A 14246-nucleotide genomic window follows, 5' to 3' on the forward strand; every position below is an offset into this window, starting at 1 on the left:
CAAATTATAGAAAAAGTATAGTGATTACATCATAACACGAATTACAATATTACTTGTGCAAATCAAAACAAACAAAATGGCAGACTGGTTATGATGATGAGTTGATTCATTGACTGGAAAAAGGTTTTTGTATGTCAAATTTTGTTTCTTGTCTTTGAAACTGAATATTAAATACTGTAATTTAGTCAGAAGTTCACTTCAGCAATGATTTCAATTTTTTTTCCGGAATCTTTAAAGAAATTTGCTCAAGTTTTCAAATGTACATTTGATATTTTTGTTCAAACTGTAATTTATCTTTGTCTGTTATTTTAATAACTACCTTTATTGTTCATAGAGCTTCTTGAGCTTTAAGGACCATCATATGGTCGTAACTCGGGAAGGTCTTTCTTAACTTGGTAAAACAAGATACCAGCAAAGTACAAAAAAGTAGAATGTACGCATATGAATCCAAAATTGAATGTCAATCAATGTAAACAAACTTTTTTTTTTGGTCTTCAAAATAGATTTACCTCACTTAGAGTTTTTTCATTGTTTGTTCAGTGTGGTAAATCTATTTTAAAAACCTGAAAAAAGTTTGTTTACGTTCGTTTAACTTTATAGGCACACATTAAACTTTGACTTTTTCATACAGTTGTGATAGCCTACGTAATAACTTACGCTCCAGTGGTTTGGTGAAATAGCCCCAATTCTGGCTTTCCAAGTTAGGAGGGACCTTCCTGAAGGCATTTAACGGTGGTTAGACTAGGCACACAGACAGTCATATAGAAACATTATAAAGTGAAAGTATATAGCTGTAAACTCAAAAAGTCTAGCTTCCCGAAGGCACGTCTCTTCATTGTCTGTGCTGCGAACATCTTAATGGCTTCAATCCCTTCAGCTTGGAGAAAAGATTGCATCATGAAAAAGTTCTATGCTATGCATTTGAAAAACAATTTAGGCTTTTCTCGACTGTACACGTCTGAATGGACCACAATGGCATTCCTTTATTTTTGTTTTGACCAACAACATAGAAGATTTTGCTTGAGAAGTGCAATCACAGCGTAGGCAAGTGGACCCGGGCCTTAACTAGGATTGGTTTCTATTTCACCCTATTTAAGATGGCGCAGAACTTTTTCATAAATTTTAAAATACACAGTATCCTCTTGACTATTGTTTATTAGGCAAAGTAGCAATAGAGAATTGTTGCAATATAGCAGCCAATGAAAAAAACAAGCTATTTCTGATTGGTTACCTTGTTGATTTATTCACCGCTATATATTTTGCCTACAATCTAAGATGTCTGCGGCATTATCGGAAAAGGTCTATTGTGAATGATCATGACATATATTGTTGTAAGAAAGAAACTAGGAGAAAAAAAAACAAACAAGGAGATTTGAAATTCAGTAAGATAATGATACCATAATATTTGAATTATGTTTTTGAAAAGCTTTTCCAGTATTTCCTTAAATTTAAACAAATTATCAAGCTGCATGAATTCTTCAAGCATTTTGTTAATGGAATATGATTATTTTTTCAAGCAATTGCCTCAATCAATCAAACAAACAATCAATCAATAATTAAATCAATTAATTATTCCTGATTGTTTTTATGCTTCAATCTTTAAAGTATTAAAAGCTTTATAAGTGCATGACATGACCTTTCAGTGGGGGCATTTAGGATAGTGAAAGCTATGACTAGTTTATTTAGGTTCCCAAAAACGGGGCCTGGAATTCCCGAGTTATTTTTTCCCGAGTTATTTTTTCCGAGTTATTTTTCCGAGTTACTTTGCATGTGACGTCTTAATTTCAATTTTTATGACGTCACCACAAAAATGGTAACTCGAGTTTTTTTCGGGCTTTTAACTTTTCGAGTTATTTGATAAATTTTAACTCGATTTTTTTTCGTGCCTTTAACTTTTCGAGTTATTTGGTATTTTTTTACTCGGGTTTTTTTCATGCATTTAGCTTTTCGAAAAGAAATAGGACCCTCCGCAAGACTAACAAATTGTTGTTGTACCCCTGCAAGAAAAACCACATGGTGTTGAACCCTCTACAAGACTAACAAATTGTTATTCTTGCGGAAGATAGCAAAATAGGCCCCTCCGCAAGACTAACAACTCGGTGTTGAACCCTCTGCAAGACTAACAAATTATTGTTGTACCCTCCGCAAGACTAACAAATCGTTATTTTTGTGGAAGATAGCAAATAGTACCCTCCGCAAGACTAACAACTCGGTGTTGAACCCTCTGCAAGACTAACAAATTATTGTTGTACCCTCCGCAAGACTAACAAATCGTTATTTTTGTGGAAGATAGCAAATAGGCCCCTCCGCAAGACTAACAACTCGGTGTTGAACCCTCTGCAAGACTAACAAATTATTGTTGTACCCTCCGCAAGACTAACAAATCGTTATTTTTGTGGAAGATAGCAAATAGTACCCTCCGCAAGACTAACAACTCGGGGTTGTAGCCTCTGCAAGACTAGCAAATCGTTATTCTTGTGGAAGATAGCAAAATCGAGCCCTCTGCAAGACTAACAAATTGTTTTTCTAACCTCCACAAGGCTAACAAATTGTTATTCATGTGGAAGATAACAAAATAGTACCGTCCACAAGACTAACAACTCGGCGTTGTATCCTGTGCAAGACTAATAAATCATTATATTTGTTGAAAATAAAGCAAAATGAGACCCTCCGCAATGACTAACAGCTAGGTTTTGAACCTTCCGCAAGACTAACAACTCGGAGTTGAACCCTCCACAAGACTAACAACTAGGAGTTGAACCCTCCGCAACACTAACGACTGGGTGTTGGACCCTCTGCAAGGCTAACAACTCGGCGTTGTGTATCCTCCGCAAGACTAACAACTTAGCGTTGTACCCTCTGCAAGACTAACAACTCGGCGTTGTATCCTCCACAAGACTAATAAATCATTATTTTTGCGGAAGATAGCAAATTAGAACCTAGGCTACGTCATATCTGCCTTCGTTTCGAGCGTAAAACTCCTACTCTTCGGGCTATGAGCACTGCTCTTGTTTTGAATATTGAAATTCTCCAGATAAATCGCATGCGCACTGAGGTTTTAATGAAACAATAGATAGTTTCGAAACCTAAGCCAATCAGCTGTGTTTTAAACATTCTTTTATTTAAAATCTCTATTGATAAACATCTTTTGTGAATGTTGTCTATTATGTTTAAACCTATTGATGAGCAATTCCCGGTGGGGGTCACTAGTGGCCGCCTATAGCAGTGCCTATAGACCAAGAGTAAGGCCTAAAAGCCTGGATCTGTCTATTGTGTAGACTAATTAGAACCCTCCGCAAGACTAACAAATTATTGTTGTAACAAATTATTGCAGTACCCTCCGCAAGGCTAGCAAATCGTTATTCATGTGGAAGATAACAAAATAAGACCCCCCTTCTTTATGCACCACCAATGCACTAACATGTTGAGAGCAGCTCTAAAGAAATCTAATTCTGCTCACGATAAGTGTGAACTTAATAAGAATTGCATAGATCGAAGAGCACACCCTCTTCTCACAGACCCACTGGAAGAATTGGCCAAAATACCCCGGTGGAAAACTATCTTCAAATTTTGTCCCCACTGAAAATAATCAAATAAATAAATCCTCACTGCAAAATATTATGCTAATTTCCAATCCTCACTAAATTTTCGGACTTGAGAACAAAAGAATTGAAATCCCCACCCATAACAGATATGGGAACATCAATCACTATCGAGTTTCAGTCCGTTACTTTTACCCCCACTGGCTGAAAGAATCCGACTGGGTCTGTGAGAAAGGGGTGTAAGAGTGAGCCTAATTATTCTTAATTTTTCGTTGCATTTTAATCCAACTTTATAAGGGCATTTAGGATCAAATTAGCAAAGATCGAGTTGAAAGTCTAAAGTATCTCATCTACCCTAGAAATAAGAGCAAGATAAGAACAATTTAAAGGTTCAAGGTTCCAAATGTTGTTAACTTTAAAACTAAAGCCGATATTTCGGCAGATTTTATTTTCCAGTGGATAAGAGATCTGAGTCAATATCACACCCCTGTTTCAATTGAAATCTCAATGGGGATAAATTCTATTGTTCCAAGGTTAAAAAGTCCAGTGGGGTTGGTTTTGGAGTGCAATCTCGTCTAAACAATCCCTGGTAAAAATTCTTGATAAGATCTGAAAAGATCGTTAAAGATCTTTAAAGATCTTTAACAAGTAAGAATCTTAAGAGATCTTTGTAAGATCTTACAAAGATTCTTATGCAATCTTGAAAATTTCTTATTACAAAAAGATCTTTAAAGATCGTGTCAAGAAATTGTTAAGAATTGTCAAGATTCTTCGCACACATTCATAGTAAGAAAATTTAGGTTTCTTATTAAGTTCTTAAGAAGAATCTTATGAAATCTTATGAAATCTTGCAACCATAAAATAGTTTAAGATTCTTTGTGTTTCTTATCAAGTTCTTATAAAGAGACTTTCCAAATCTTAATTGACAAATATGCAAAGAAAGTTTAAGATTCTTAGCGTTTCTTATCAAGTTCTTATAAAGAGACTTTCCAAATCTTAATTGACAAATATGCAAAGAAACTTTAAGATTCTTAGTGTTTCTTATAAAGTTCGGGTTAAGAATCTTGTTGAATAAACACAATAACACGTAAATTTGTGGTTATGATAAAATCTTCGATTTTGACTTTTTTTAAAGAATTTAAATATCAAATTTAAATACAACCATACAAATAGGGTATATAGGGTAGAATTATTATTCTACAAAGTATGTAGATTTCATATTTCTACAGACATCTGTAGAATTACGGCAAATTAGTAGATTGCTACACAACAGAGTCTATATTGTATACACCACAATGAGTAATTTAGCGCTGACAAGTAAGGGCGAAGAATACATTGGATGGAGTATAATACCTGATAAATAGCGATTTAGCCAGTTAGCCTAACTCGTCAGTTAGACTGATTTGAAGTTAAAAAATCTCATGTGTATCTGTTTTGAGATCTTGTAATCGTCAAAGTCGAGGCAAAGATTCTAAAATTTAGGAACCATTAATATTCAGGTCTAAGAATCTTATGATTTCTTTATTAGTTGAAAGGAGAAAATTTAGCAGATTTATCTTTTGGGTGTGTATATTTTTGAATACGATTCTTGAAAGATCTTAAACCTTCAAGAATCCTTAAAGATCTTTAAAGATCCTAAACGATCGTGTCAAGATCTTGTCAAGATCTTTAAAGTTCTTTGCACAGATCTTGAGAAGAAACCTACAAAGTTCTTGCCAAGTTTCTTTAAAAGATCTTGGTAAGATCTTATCAAGATTTTCTACCAGGGATGAATTTCGAATCGGGGTGAAATCAAAGTCAATTTTTCAATGGGCTGAAAGTCTAGGGTATTTTGACGAAATGTTTGCCAAATTTTCCAGTGGGGCAGGGGCCCGAGCGGATCTGTGACACAGGGGTGTAATATCACTACGTTGTTGTTAAAAATGTGGATACGGTATAGTGAGTTGAAATGAAAGGGACGCAGAAGGAAATAACAACAAACTATTTCTTTTTGACCATCGAAATCATTTTGGTCATTTTCATTTTATTTTCGTTTTTCATTATCTCCAAATTTCTTGGCAATGTTATAATTTTACAAAAATCTTTAAAAGTGTTAAATGAAGGTTAGAAAGATTCAAAAATGCTGGAAAAGTGAGAAATAGACCTGACATTAGTTCTAAAAGTTATTAGTACTGAAGATGAAAAATATCCTGAAGAATATACAGTTAGAACAATTTGCAAAGAAATTCACAGTCAAAATCTTAATTAAAGTTTAAGTTTAAGAAAAAAAATTCCATTTCGCTCTTGATTTCAACAAAAAGATCTATTTAACTGAAAAAGAAGGTTTTTACATTTAGAGAACCTCTTGACGGACATCAACCTACAAAAATCCCGGATACTACTTTAGTTTTAAGTCACCGAACAAAATCAAATTACCTTCCTCCAACAGGGATTTTCAAGTAGTTTTAATGCCTGTCATAAAGGCCCTCTAAATACAGTCACAAAAATATTAACATTTTATATACAAAATATTCTCTACAAAAGGGTTTTAATGTTAGGTAGTCGTCATGACAACCTGTGAGGCTTGGAAACGAATCACGTGAGAACCTGTAAAACCAGATAAAAATATATACAAATTAATTAAAATTTTTCTATAAAATGTAATTTGTGTATCTTTCTGCAGTTACATTATATAGCATAGTCTAGATCAACAAGATCGAAGAAAATAAAAAGCTTTTTCTTTGAGATTTGAAATCTCGGTTACGGACCAGCCGCGACCCAAATACGAAAAAATACTGAAAGTAAAGCTATAAATGCTGTTGCAGGAGATACATCCAAAATATACTGCCCAAAATACTACCAATATACTTGACGTATCTAAGAGTGCCGAACTAATTGAATAAAAACTCGCTTGATAAGTCCAGAAACCTTCTTTAAAAAGTTCACACACAAATGTATAAAAGTTGAAACATCAGACCAGCCGTTCTTCAAAACCAAAAGTGTATACAAAATTACCTTTCCTTACTACTGCAGAACCGTCACTAGCTAAGTGTAATTAATGGAATATGATAATTGATTAGCTAACATTGAAGATTGTAAGAATCGAGTAGTGATAAAAGAAGATAATCTGGCCTTGTATATTTCAAAACTTAAAACTGAGAGCAGTGTTTCAACTTTAAGGTTTTAGCATAAGAGACATTTCTCTGTAGGTAAATTAAAATGATGAAGCAAGCAAGCAAATGACTCTTGTCTAAAAACAAAACCTTTAATTTTGATCGAACTGAGAACTTAAACTACCTTATCGGCCAAAACTTAGTCGGCTTAATTTTAGTCAACCTTAATTATTATTCGGCCCTAATTTTAGTCATCTCGTCAAAATTTAGTCACTAAGGTCCGACTTATAATCAAGTTTTGGCTATTTCTGAAATTTTAGTCGGCCCAAATTTTCAGTCGGCCCTAATTTTAGTCACCAGGCCAAAATTTAGTCACTTAGGGCCGACAAGTTTTGGCCGATAAGGTACAAGATGCACCAGTCACCTCAAAAAACGCTTAGCAGTATATTTCAAATTACATAAATCTAAAACGGTAAACAACCTACCCCTGTTAAAATCATCCGGAAACCTTTCACGCCATTCTAAAAGCATTTGAAAGGCTTTCTCTCGTTCCGTATTCTGTCCTGTCCGTAAGTCTATCTCATTTAATGATGATTCCGTAATGTTTAGTTTTCGACCGACGTGACGCCATGATCGAGATATCTGTTCTGCAATATCGTCTAGTTCATTTTCTTCTATAGGACGTGTGTCTTTTAAAAATGCTTGGTCGAAAGTTCGTTTAGTCTGTTTTTGAATACCTAAAAAGTAACAATGGATAGAACGCAACCTCTCGCGATTTTAATCACATGACTTACTAATTTGTGACGTAATGTTTGATACGGAAGCACTTAAAAACGACCGGGCTTCCGTATAATACATTACGTCGTGAATACCATAAAAGTATATTTTGATGGAGGAAACTTAAATATAAAAATTTAAAAGCAGTCAGTTGATAAGACAAAAGAATACACCGGAACAACCTCTCCCTCATTTCATACCGGTATTTAAATGCTGGCTCTCCATTACTTCGCTACCATTTTGAAGTTTAAAGAAGCCAGCAACAGTTGCCATAGAATCAAAGAACTCAATACGGTTTCCATGACGATTTGAGGTGTAGTCCAAAAAGAGGTCAACAACAGGGTCCGTGGAGTGTTGGAATTTCGTTTGCGCTTCGTTTGGTAAATAACCAAGACTGATCGCCAGTTTGATCCATAGAAATGATTCGGTGCTTAAAAGATCTAGAAATTCGAGCATAGAACTCCTTGAAATACTTGGATTGATTTAGCTTTCTCCAGGGAGAGGTAGAATCTAGTATTATCAGTTTTTGGGTAATGTCATCAAATTCTTTAAGTCTGTTTAGTAAAAATTGTATAACCAATTCCCATGATCATAGCTCTTCTAGATAGAAAATAATCGACGGTGTTAGATTCCTACCCCCCCCCCCTCTTCTGGGGATACAGGAGTCAAAAACGCTTAGGATTTATAGGGTTAAAGTATAGTTTGGAGTATCTTTCTGCCTGATAAAAGTTTTTTCTTGTTCCTTCTGAAAGTTATCCTGTATCCCCCAGGGGGAGGGCAGATTGCAGCGGAGGATTTTGGGACTAGAGCATATTTTCTGGGGTGTACGAAAACGTTTACTTTTGAACATTTTGTCCTTAATATCCCTTAAGAAATTTCCACTCACCGGCCAGTTGTTTCGATTCAACATCTTTCCAAATTGTATTATTTGTGACATTTGTTGGTTTTGTATTCTTCTAGAAAATTCACGAGGAGAGTACACGCTCTTTTTATAAGAATGGTGTGAATCCATTTCATTATGGATATTCTTAACTTTTTTGGGAAAATCATCCTAAAATATTCTTACAGTACATTCTTAGGTTAGGATCCTAATTCGTACTAGATTTAACATTTAGTACATACGTCGCAAGCATAAAATGGCATTTTTGTGAAAGGAGTGATCCTTACTTGGGGTAATTGACAATTTACAATTGAAAATGCTCTAAAAATGGCATTCTTAGCTTGAGTAGCAAAATTCCATGATGATATTCTTAGCATTATTCTTAATTTGTTGGCCATTTTCATCATGGACATTCTTATAAAGTGTATTCTTATCTAAAAAAAGCGTGTATTCAAGAACAATCGAAAATGATAAATTAGCTCGAAAACATAAATCTCAGGTAAATTTAAATGTTCTTGAAATTGACACTGGAAATAAAGGGAAGCAGATGTTTTATCCCTCCCTCAGTGGGAGAAACTGCGCCCTTGAAAACGAGTAGCGCGCCGTGTTGCTTACTTACAAACTCGGACCCAGTTCCTTAAGTTTCCTTATTGTGATTATGGTAGTGCTAACGATTGTATCACGACCCAGCTAGCACACAACGTTATTTCAACGTTTATCTAATGTTCATAACGACCATATAGCGTTAGGTGAACGTTGAAACAACGTTGTGTACCAGCTGGGTACGAGATTGAGGCTACTTACAGATTTGATGAGGTTGAATGAAAATTCATTTTCAGCATTTCCATCTTCACTTAGTTGTGATATGAACACTTTCCCAAACATCTCGAGATCAAGAACCTTTTGAGATGTTGCTGACGTCAGCACACATGAGAACTGAGCATCTATATCATGTCCATTGAAGTCGATGTCTTTTGTGAGGTTTTCTTCGCCAAGTTGTTGATCAGCAGTGAATAATTCGGATTTCAATCTGCAGTGTTATATATGTGATGAAATTTGAAACTTCATTTTGAAATGAAACAATCAAATTCAGGCAAAAGTGACCCTGCGATAATGCAACGTCAATAAACTTTTTTTTCTCCGTTCTTTCTTGGATTTTACATTAACAATCAAACATTGTAGCAACTCGGCTGACAAGATTTCTAGATTCCGTCTAATTTTGAAAAATTGATAAAATTCTTACCTAATCCTCAACTTTCCGGTCTGTATTTTCTTTGCTTTACAAGAACCAACTTGTAGTGGATACTGTTGTTTCATTTCAGAATCGCCACTTTCACGGCATCCAATAATACACAAGGCAAACTGATTGCTATGGTTACAATCCGTCATACGTGCCTCGAAGTTCGTCTTGAAACTAAAACCGCTTAGCGTGCTTGAAGCATGCAGCTTGATAGTCTCTGGTAAGGTGCTGTCAACATAACTCCATAAGACCTTGTATACACTGAAGTGAGGAACTTCGAACGTAATGCAACGAGTACCGTTGTGTGCTTGTTTGATTTCATAGTGTGAATAGAGCCTTGACCATCGAGGTGGGTCACCGGGAAGAGTTTGGCTGACCATTATGAGAAGTTTGCATTGTTTCGATTTCGAAGGCAATTCTAAAAGACCAAGATACTTTATAACACTCTCGGCTATAACAATATACAGTTTACGTCTGTCTATGAAAATCGAAATAAGAAACAGCTAAAGCATAATTTTACAAACCACTTCCACAACAACATGTTATATTGTTGGCGTACTAGCATGAAGAAATAATGGATTAGAGTTCAAATGGCTTTACTGATGCAATACCAGGTTTATTTTTAGCAAGACTAGAGAGCGTCTGCCTTTCCTTGAACACAGAAACACGAGAATAGTGTTTCCAACGAGATCTTATAAGAAAGATAAATTACCGCAGGACAGTGGTATGGAAAGCCGAAATATAAACATGACCTTTTAGATCTAGTCGTTATATTCAGCAAACATAGTGAGCACAAAAGTTTACTAGTCTAATCTCAAATAATCAAATCAGGAAAGACAACGCCTGACAACGAAGGAAATCTAAAATACGGTTAAAAAAATTATTGTTCTAAGGTGGATGGACTACTTGGTTCCAATCCAAACAGAGTGAAAAAAATGTCAAACCTTCTATTAAGGGTAGAGTCACTTTGACGTGTCTGTTGAAAACTGTTCCACATGGACCCAAACATATTATTGGCGTCGCTAGTTTCGTCTTATTGGAGCCGGTATCGTAATGGTACAAAGATTCATCTTTGATAACGGATAGCGAAGCGTTAAGATGGTTAGTGTTGACTGCGTTTGGTGGAAACTTGACGTGAATGTTCTCGGAGTGTCGAAGGTGACCTATAGAAAATATCCAATCGCACTCCTGTCTCAAAAAAACCTAACAGTCTGTTTTAATGTGACTTGTGCCAAAGGACTCGTAAAAACCGTGTCGGTGGACTGTTTTAGGGTGTATTTAGAGTGTATATGGTAATAGACATTATCATATTTTCAGGGGTTTCCATTTACCTTCAAAAAATGTTCGGCTGTTTCCTGACTATGAAGTTTTATTTTCAAATCTATTGAGTATGTATAAAGTCGACCTACCTCCAGTCTCTCTTGGTATCTTCATTTTGATTACTTCACTCAATGTTGGTGTGTTTGTTGATATGACATTGTGTAACTGTAAGATGGTTGATGTATAGATACGACACATCAAACCTAACAACGTCACGGTTTGCTGGTCGCCATGGTGATATGTTTGATGCGATGTCGCCATGAAGTCAATATTCGTCACGTGATTTTCTCTAATATTCTTCATAAATCTTAAATTTGCTTTTTGAGTCAACAAGAATGCATATTCATAACGTTGTGAAAAAATACTGAGCTTCCCACATATGATATTGTAATAACCGGCCAAATATTGGGAATTTTGGCCATTTCGTACCCAAAGCCAATTGTGTAGACTGGCACGCCAGTCGGGCTGGAACGGTATCACGCGGGAAAAGTGAGCGTAGGAAGAAATTTTGTCGGCGGCAAGGGCTGAAAGCAGCCTCTCACTAACTTTTGCTCGTTCTCCTACGCAGCTCCTATTCTAACAAACGCCCGCCGCCTTTATGTTTCTGCCCTCTGACATGATTAATTAACAGACTAGTTTGCTAGTCTAACACTTATGCCACTTTTTGATTTCTCATGGACTTGATACAAGGGTGTAAAACCTTTAAGATTCTATTATACTTTCTAACTCTACCTTAAAGGCCCTAATCACTCCAAATCGAAGTAGAACACCTTGATGAATGGGTCACTAAAAATGAGCTGCGCCGAAATCCGGCCAAAACCCTAGGAAAATGAAAGTAAGGTGAAAAGAAGAGGCTTTGCAACTTAGTAACTTAGTTCACCAAAACTACTTCCCGCCAAAATTAAATTTTTGGATTCTATTTGATCCAATTTGGTCCAAATTTACCCTAAAAACATCCTTATTTGTCTTTTTTCAGCTATAAGGCTAACAAAATAAAGAGTTATTCGCCAAAAGTAACTCTGTCTTGGATGGAGAAAATTCTTAATTAACCTCAGAAAATTTCAATAAATTGAAGGAAAATTGCAAAACATTTTCAGTACAAACACAAAAATCATATCTGGGCGTTGAATTTTTGGTCAATGCTTCTTTTCGGAAATTTTTCAGCTTAATTGTCCCCAAATTTGCAAGGTTTTCTGCTGGTACAATTTCCTGGCAGGGGCAATGTCATAAGTTGCTCAGTAAGATTTACATTTTCTGACAAAGCTCAAAAGATGGGCCTTACAAGCACATTAGCTGAAAATGGTACGATTTATAGAGTTGCAACGGCTCAGATCACGATGATTCCATTAGCTTTCGAGCCATAAAATTCAGTAGAGATGGAAGAAATAACAAAATATTTTGTCTTATAATTTCTTTGTTTAAAATTTTGGTTATCTGATTATTTTTGGCAGGGACAAAAATTAGAGTATAATTACCACTGGGAAGGTCCCAGTTGGTTTGTGAAAAGCGTGTAATTGCCCCCGCAACGAGCGTAGCGAGTGAGGAGGCCTTCATAGCTTCACGCAAGGATATTGGACAGGAATCTCGAATCTTTGCGCGCGCGTTTGTTCGTATTGTATGTTCCGGCCAATTAAGTGTTCCGCAAAAATATGGCGGTAAATTATACAGCGGTAAATGTTATACACATTTTCATATTACGTTATATGCTATTACCATTATTATATATTGCATTTCATTAGTTTTGATTTAGGATTGAAAAGCTGAAGCGAGTGTTATAAATGCAAATTATAGAAAAAGTATATAATTACACCATAACAAGGATTACAATATTACTTTTGCAAATCAAAACAAACAAAATGGCAGACTGGTTATGATGATGAGCTGATTCGATTCATTGAATGGAAAAAGTGTTTTGTATGTCTAATTTTGTTTCCTGTCTTTAAAACTGAATAAATACTGTAATTTAGTCAGAAGTTCATTTCAGCAATGATTTCAATTCTTTTTCGGGAATCTTTAAAGAAATTTGCTCAAGTTTTCAAATGTACATTTTGTTGATATTTTTGTTCAAACTTATCAAACTGTAATGTATATTGTCTGTTATTTTATTAATAACTACCTTTATTGTTTATAGAGCTTCTTAAGCTTTAAAGACCATTATATGGTCGTAACTCGGGAATATCTTTCTTAACTCGGTAAAACAAGATACCGGCAAAGTACAAAAAAGTAGAATGTAGCATATGAATCCAAAATTGAATGTGAATCGATGTAAACAAACTTTTTTTTTGGTCTTCAAATAGATTTACCTTACTTAGAGTGTTTTCACTGTTTGTTCAGTGTGGTAAATCTATTTGGAAAACCTGAAAAAAGTTTGTATAGGCGCATACATTCAACTTTTTCAGTTGTGATAGCCTACGTAATAACTTGCGCTCCAGTAGTTTGGTGAAATAGCTCCAATTCTGGCTTTCCAAGTTAGGAGGGACCTTCCCGAAGGCATTTAACGGTGGTTAGACTAGGCACACAGATAGTCATACAGAAACGGTAAAACAAGTACCGGCAAAGTACAAAAAAGTAGAATGTAGCATATGAATCCAAAATTGAATGTGAATCGATGTAAACAAACTTTTTTTTTGGTCTTCAAAATAGATTTACCTCACTTAGAGTGTTTTCACTGTTTGTTCAGTGTGGTAAATCTATTTGGAAAACCTGAAAAAAGTTTGTATAGGCGCATACATTCAACTTTTTCAGTTGTGATAGCCTACGTAATAACTTGCGCTCCAGTAGTTTGGTGAAATAGCTCCAATTCTGGCTTTCCAAGTTAGGAGGGACCTTCCCGAAGGCATTTAACGGTGGTTAGACTAGGCACACAGACAGTCATACAGAAACACCATAAAGTGAAAGTATATAGCTATAAACTCAAAAAGTCTAGCTTCCTGAAGGCACGTCTCTTCATTGTCTGCGCTGCGATCATCTTAATGGATTCAATCAGCTTTTAGTTTGGAGAAAAGATTGCATCATGAAAAAGTACTATGCACTTTAAAAAAAATTAGGCGCATTTCAACTTTTCTCGACTGTACGTCTGAATGGACCACAATGGCATATCTTTATTTTTCTTTTGACCAACAACATAAAAGATTTTGCTTGAGAAGTACAATCAAAGCGTAGGCGAGTGGAGTCCGGGCCTTCGCTAGGATTGGTTTCTATTTCGCCCTATTTAAGATGGCGCAGAACTTTTTGATAAATTTTATCCGCAGTATCCTCTTGACTATTGTTTATTAGGCAAAGTAGCAATGGAGAATCAATCAATCAATCAATCAGTAATTAAATCAATCAATAATCAAATCAATTAATTATTCCTGATTATTTTTTATGTTTCAATCTTTAAAGCATTAAAAGCT

The 14246-nt window shown here is 35.4% G+C and overlaps 2 protein-coding genes across 2 annotated transcripts; both read right to left on the reverse strand.

Moving 5' to 3' along the window:
- Nucleotides 1–5967: 5967 nt before the first annotated feature.
- On the reverse strand, nt 5968–7881 carry LOC136801877 (receptor-interacting serine/threonine-protein kinase 1-like). Its single transcript, XM_067058540.1, has 3 exons — nt 7612–7881; nt 7120–7371; nt 5968–6128 (listed from the first exon to the last, which is right to left on the reverse strand). The coding sequence occupies exons 1-3, from the start codon at nt 7865–7867 to the stop codon at nt 6076–6078; spliced, it is 561 nt and encodes a 186-aa protein (XP_066914641.1). The 5' UTR covers nt 7868–7881; the 3' UTR covers nt 5968–6075.
- Nucleotides 7882–9017: 1136 nt separating this feature from the next.
- On the reverse strand, nt 9018–11219 carry LOC136801857 (uncharacterized). The gene is made up of 4 exons (XM_067058520.1): nt 10941–11219; nt 10476–10694; nt 9535–9949; nt 9018–9321 (listed from the first exon to the last, which is right to left on the reverse strand). The coding sequence occupies exons 1-4, from the start codon at nt 11152–11154 to the stop codon at nt 9018–9020; spliced, it is 1152 nt and encodes a 383-aa protein (XP_066914621.1). The 5' UTR covers nt 11155–11219.
- Nucleotides 11220–14246: the final 3027 nt, after the last annotated feature.

This window comes from Clytia hemisphaerica, unplaced genomic scaffold, assembly GCF_902728285.1.
Source record: "Clytia hemisphaerica strain Z4C2 unplaced genomic scaffold, Clytia hemisphaerica genome assembly, whole genome shotgun sequence".
NCBI lineage: Eukaryota > Metazoa > Cnidaria > Hydrozoa > Leptothecata > Clytiidae > Clytia > Clytia hemisphaerica.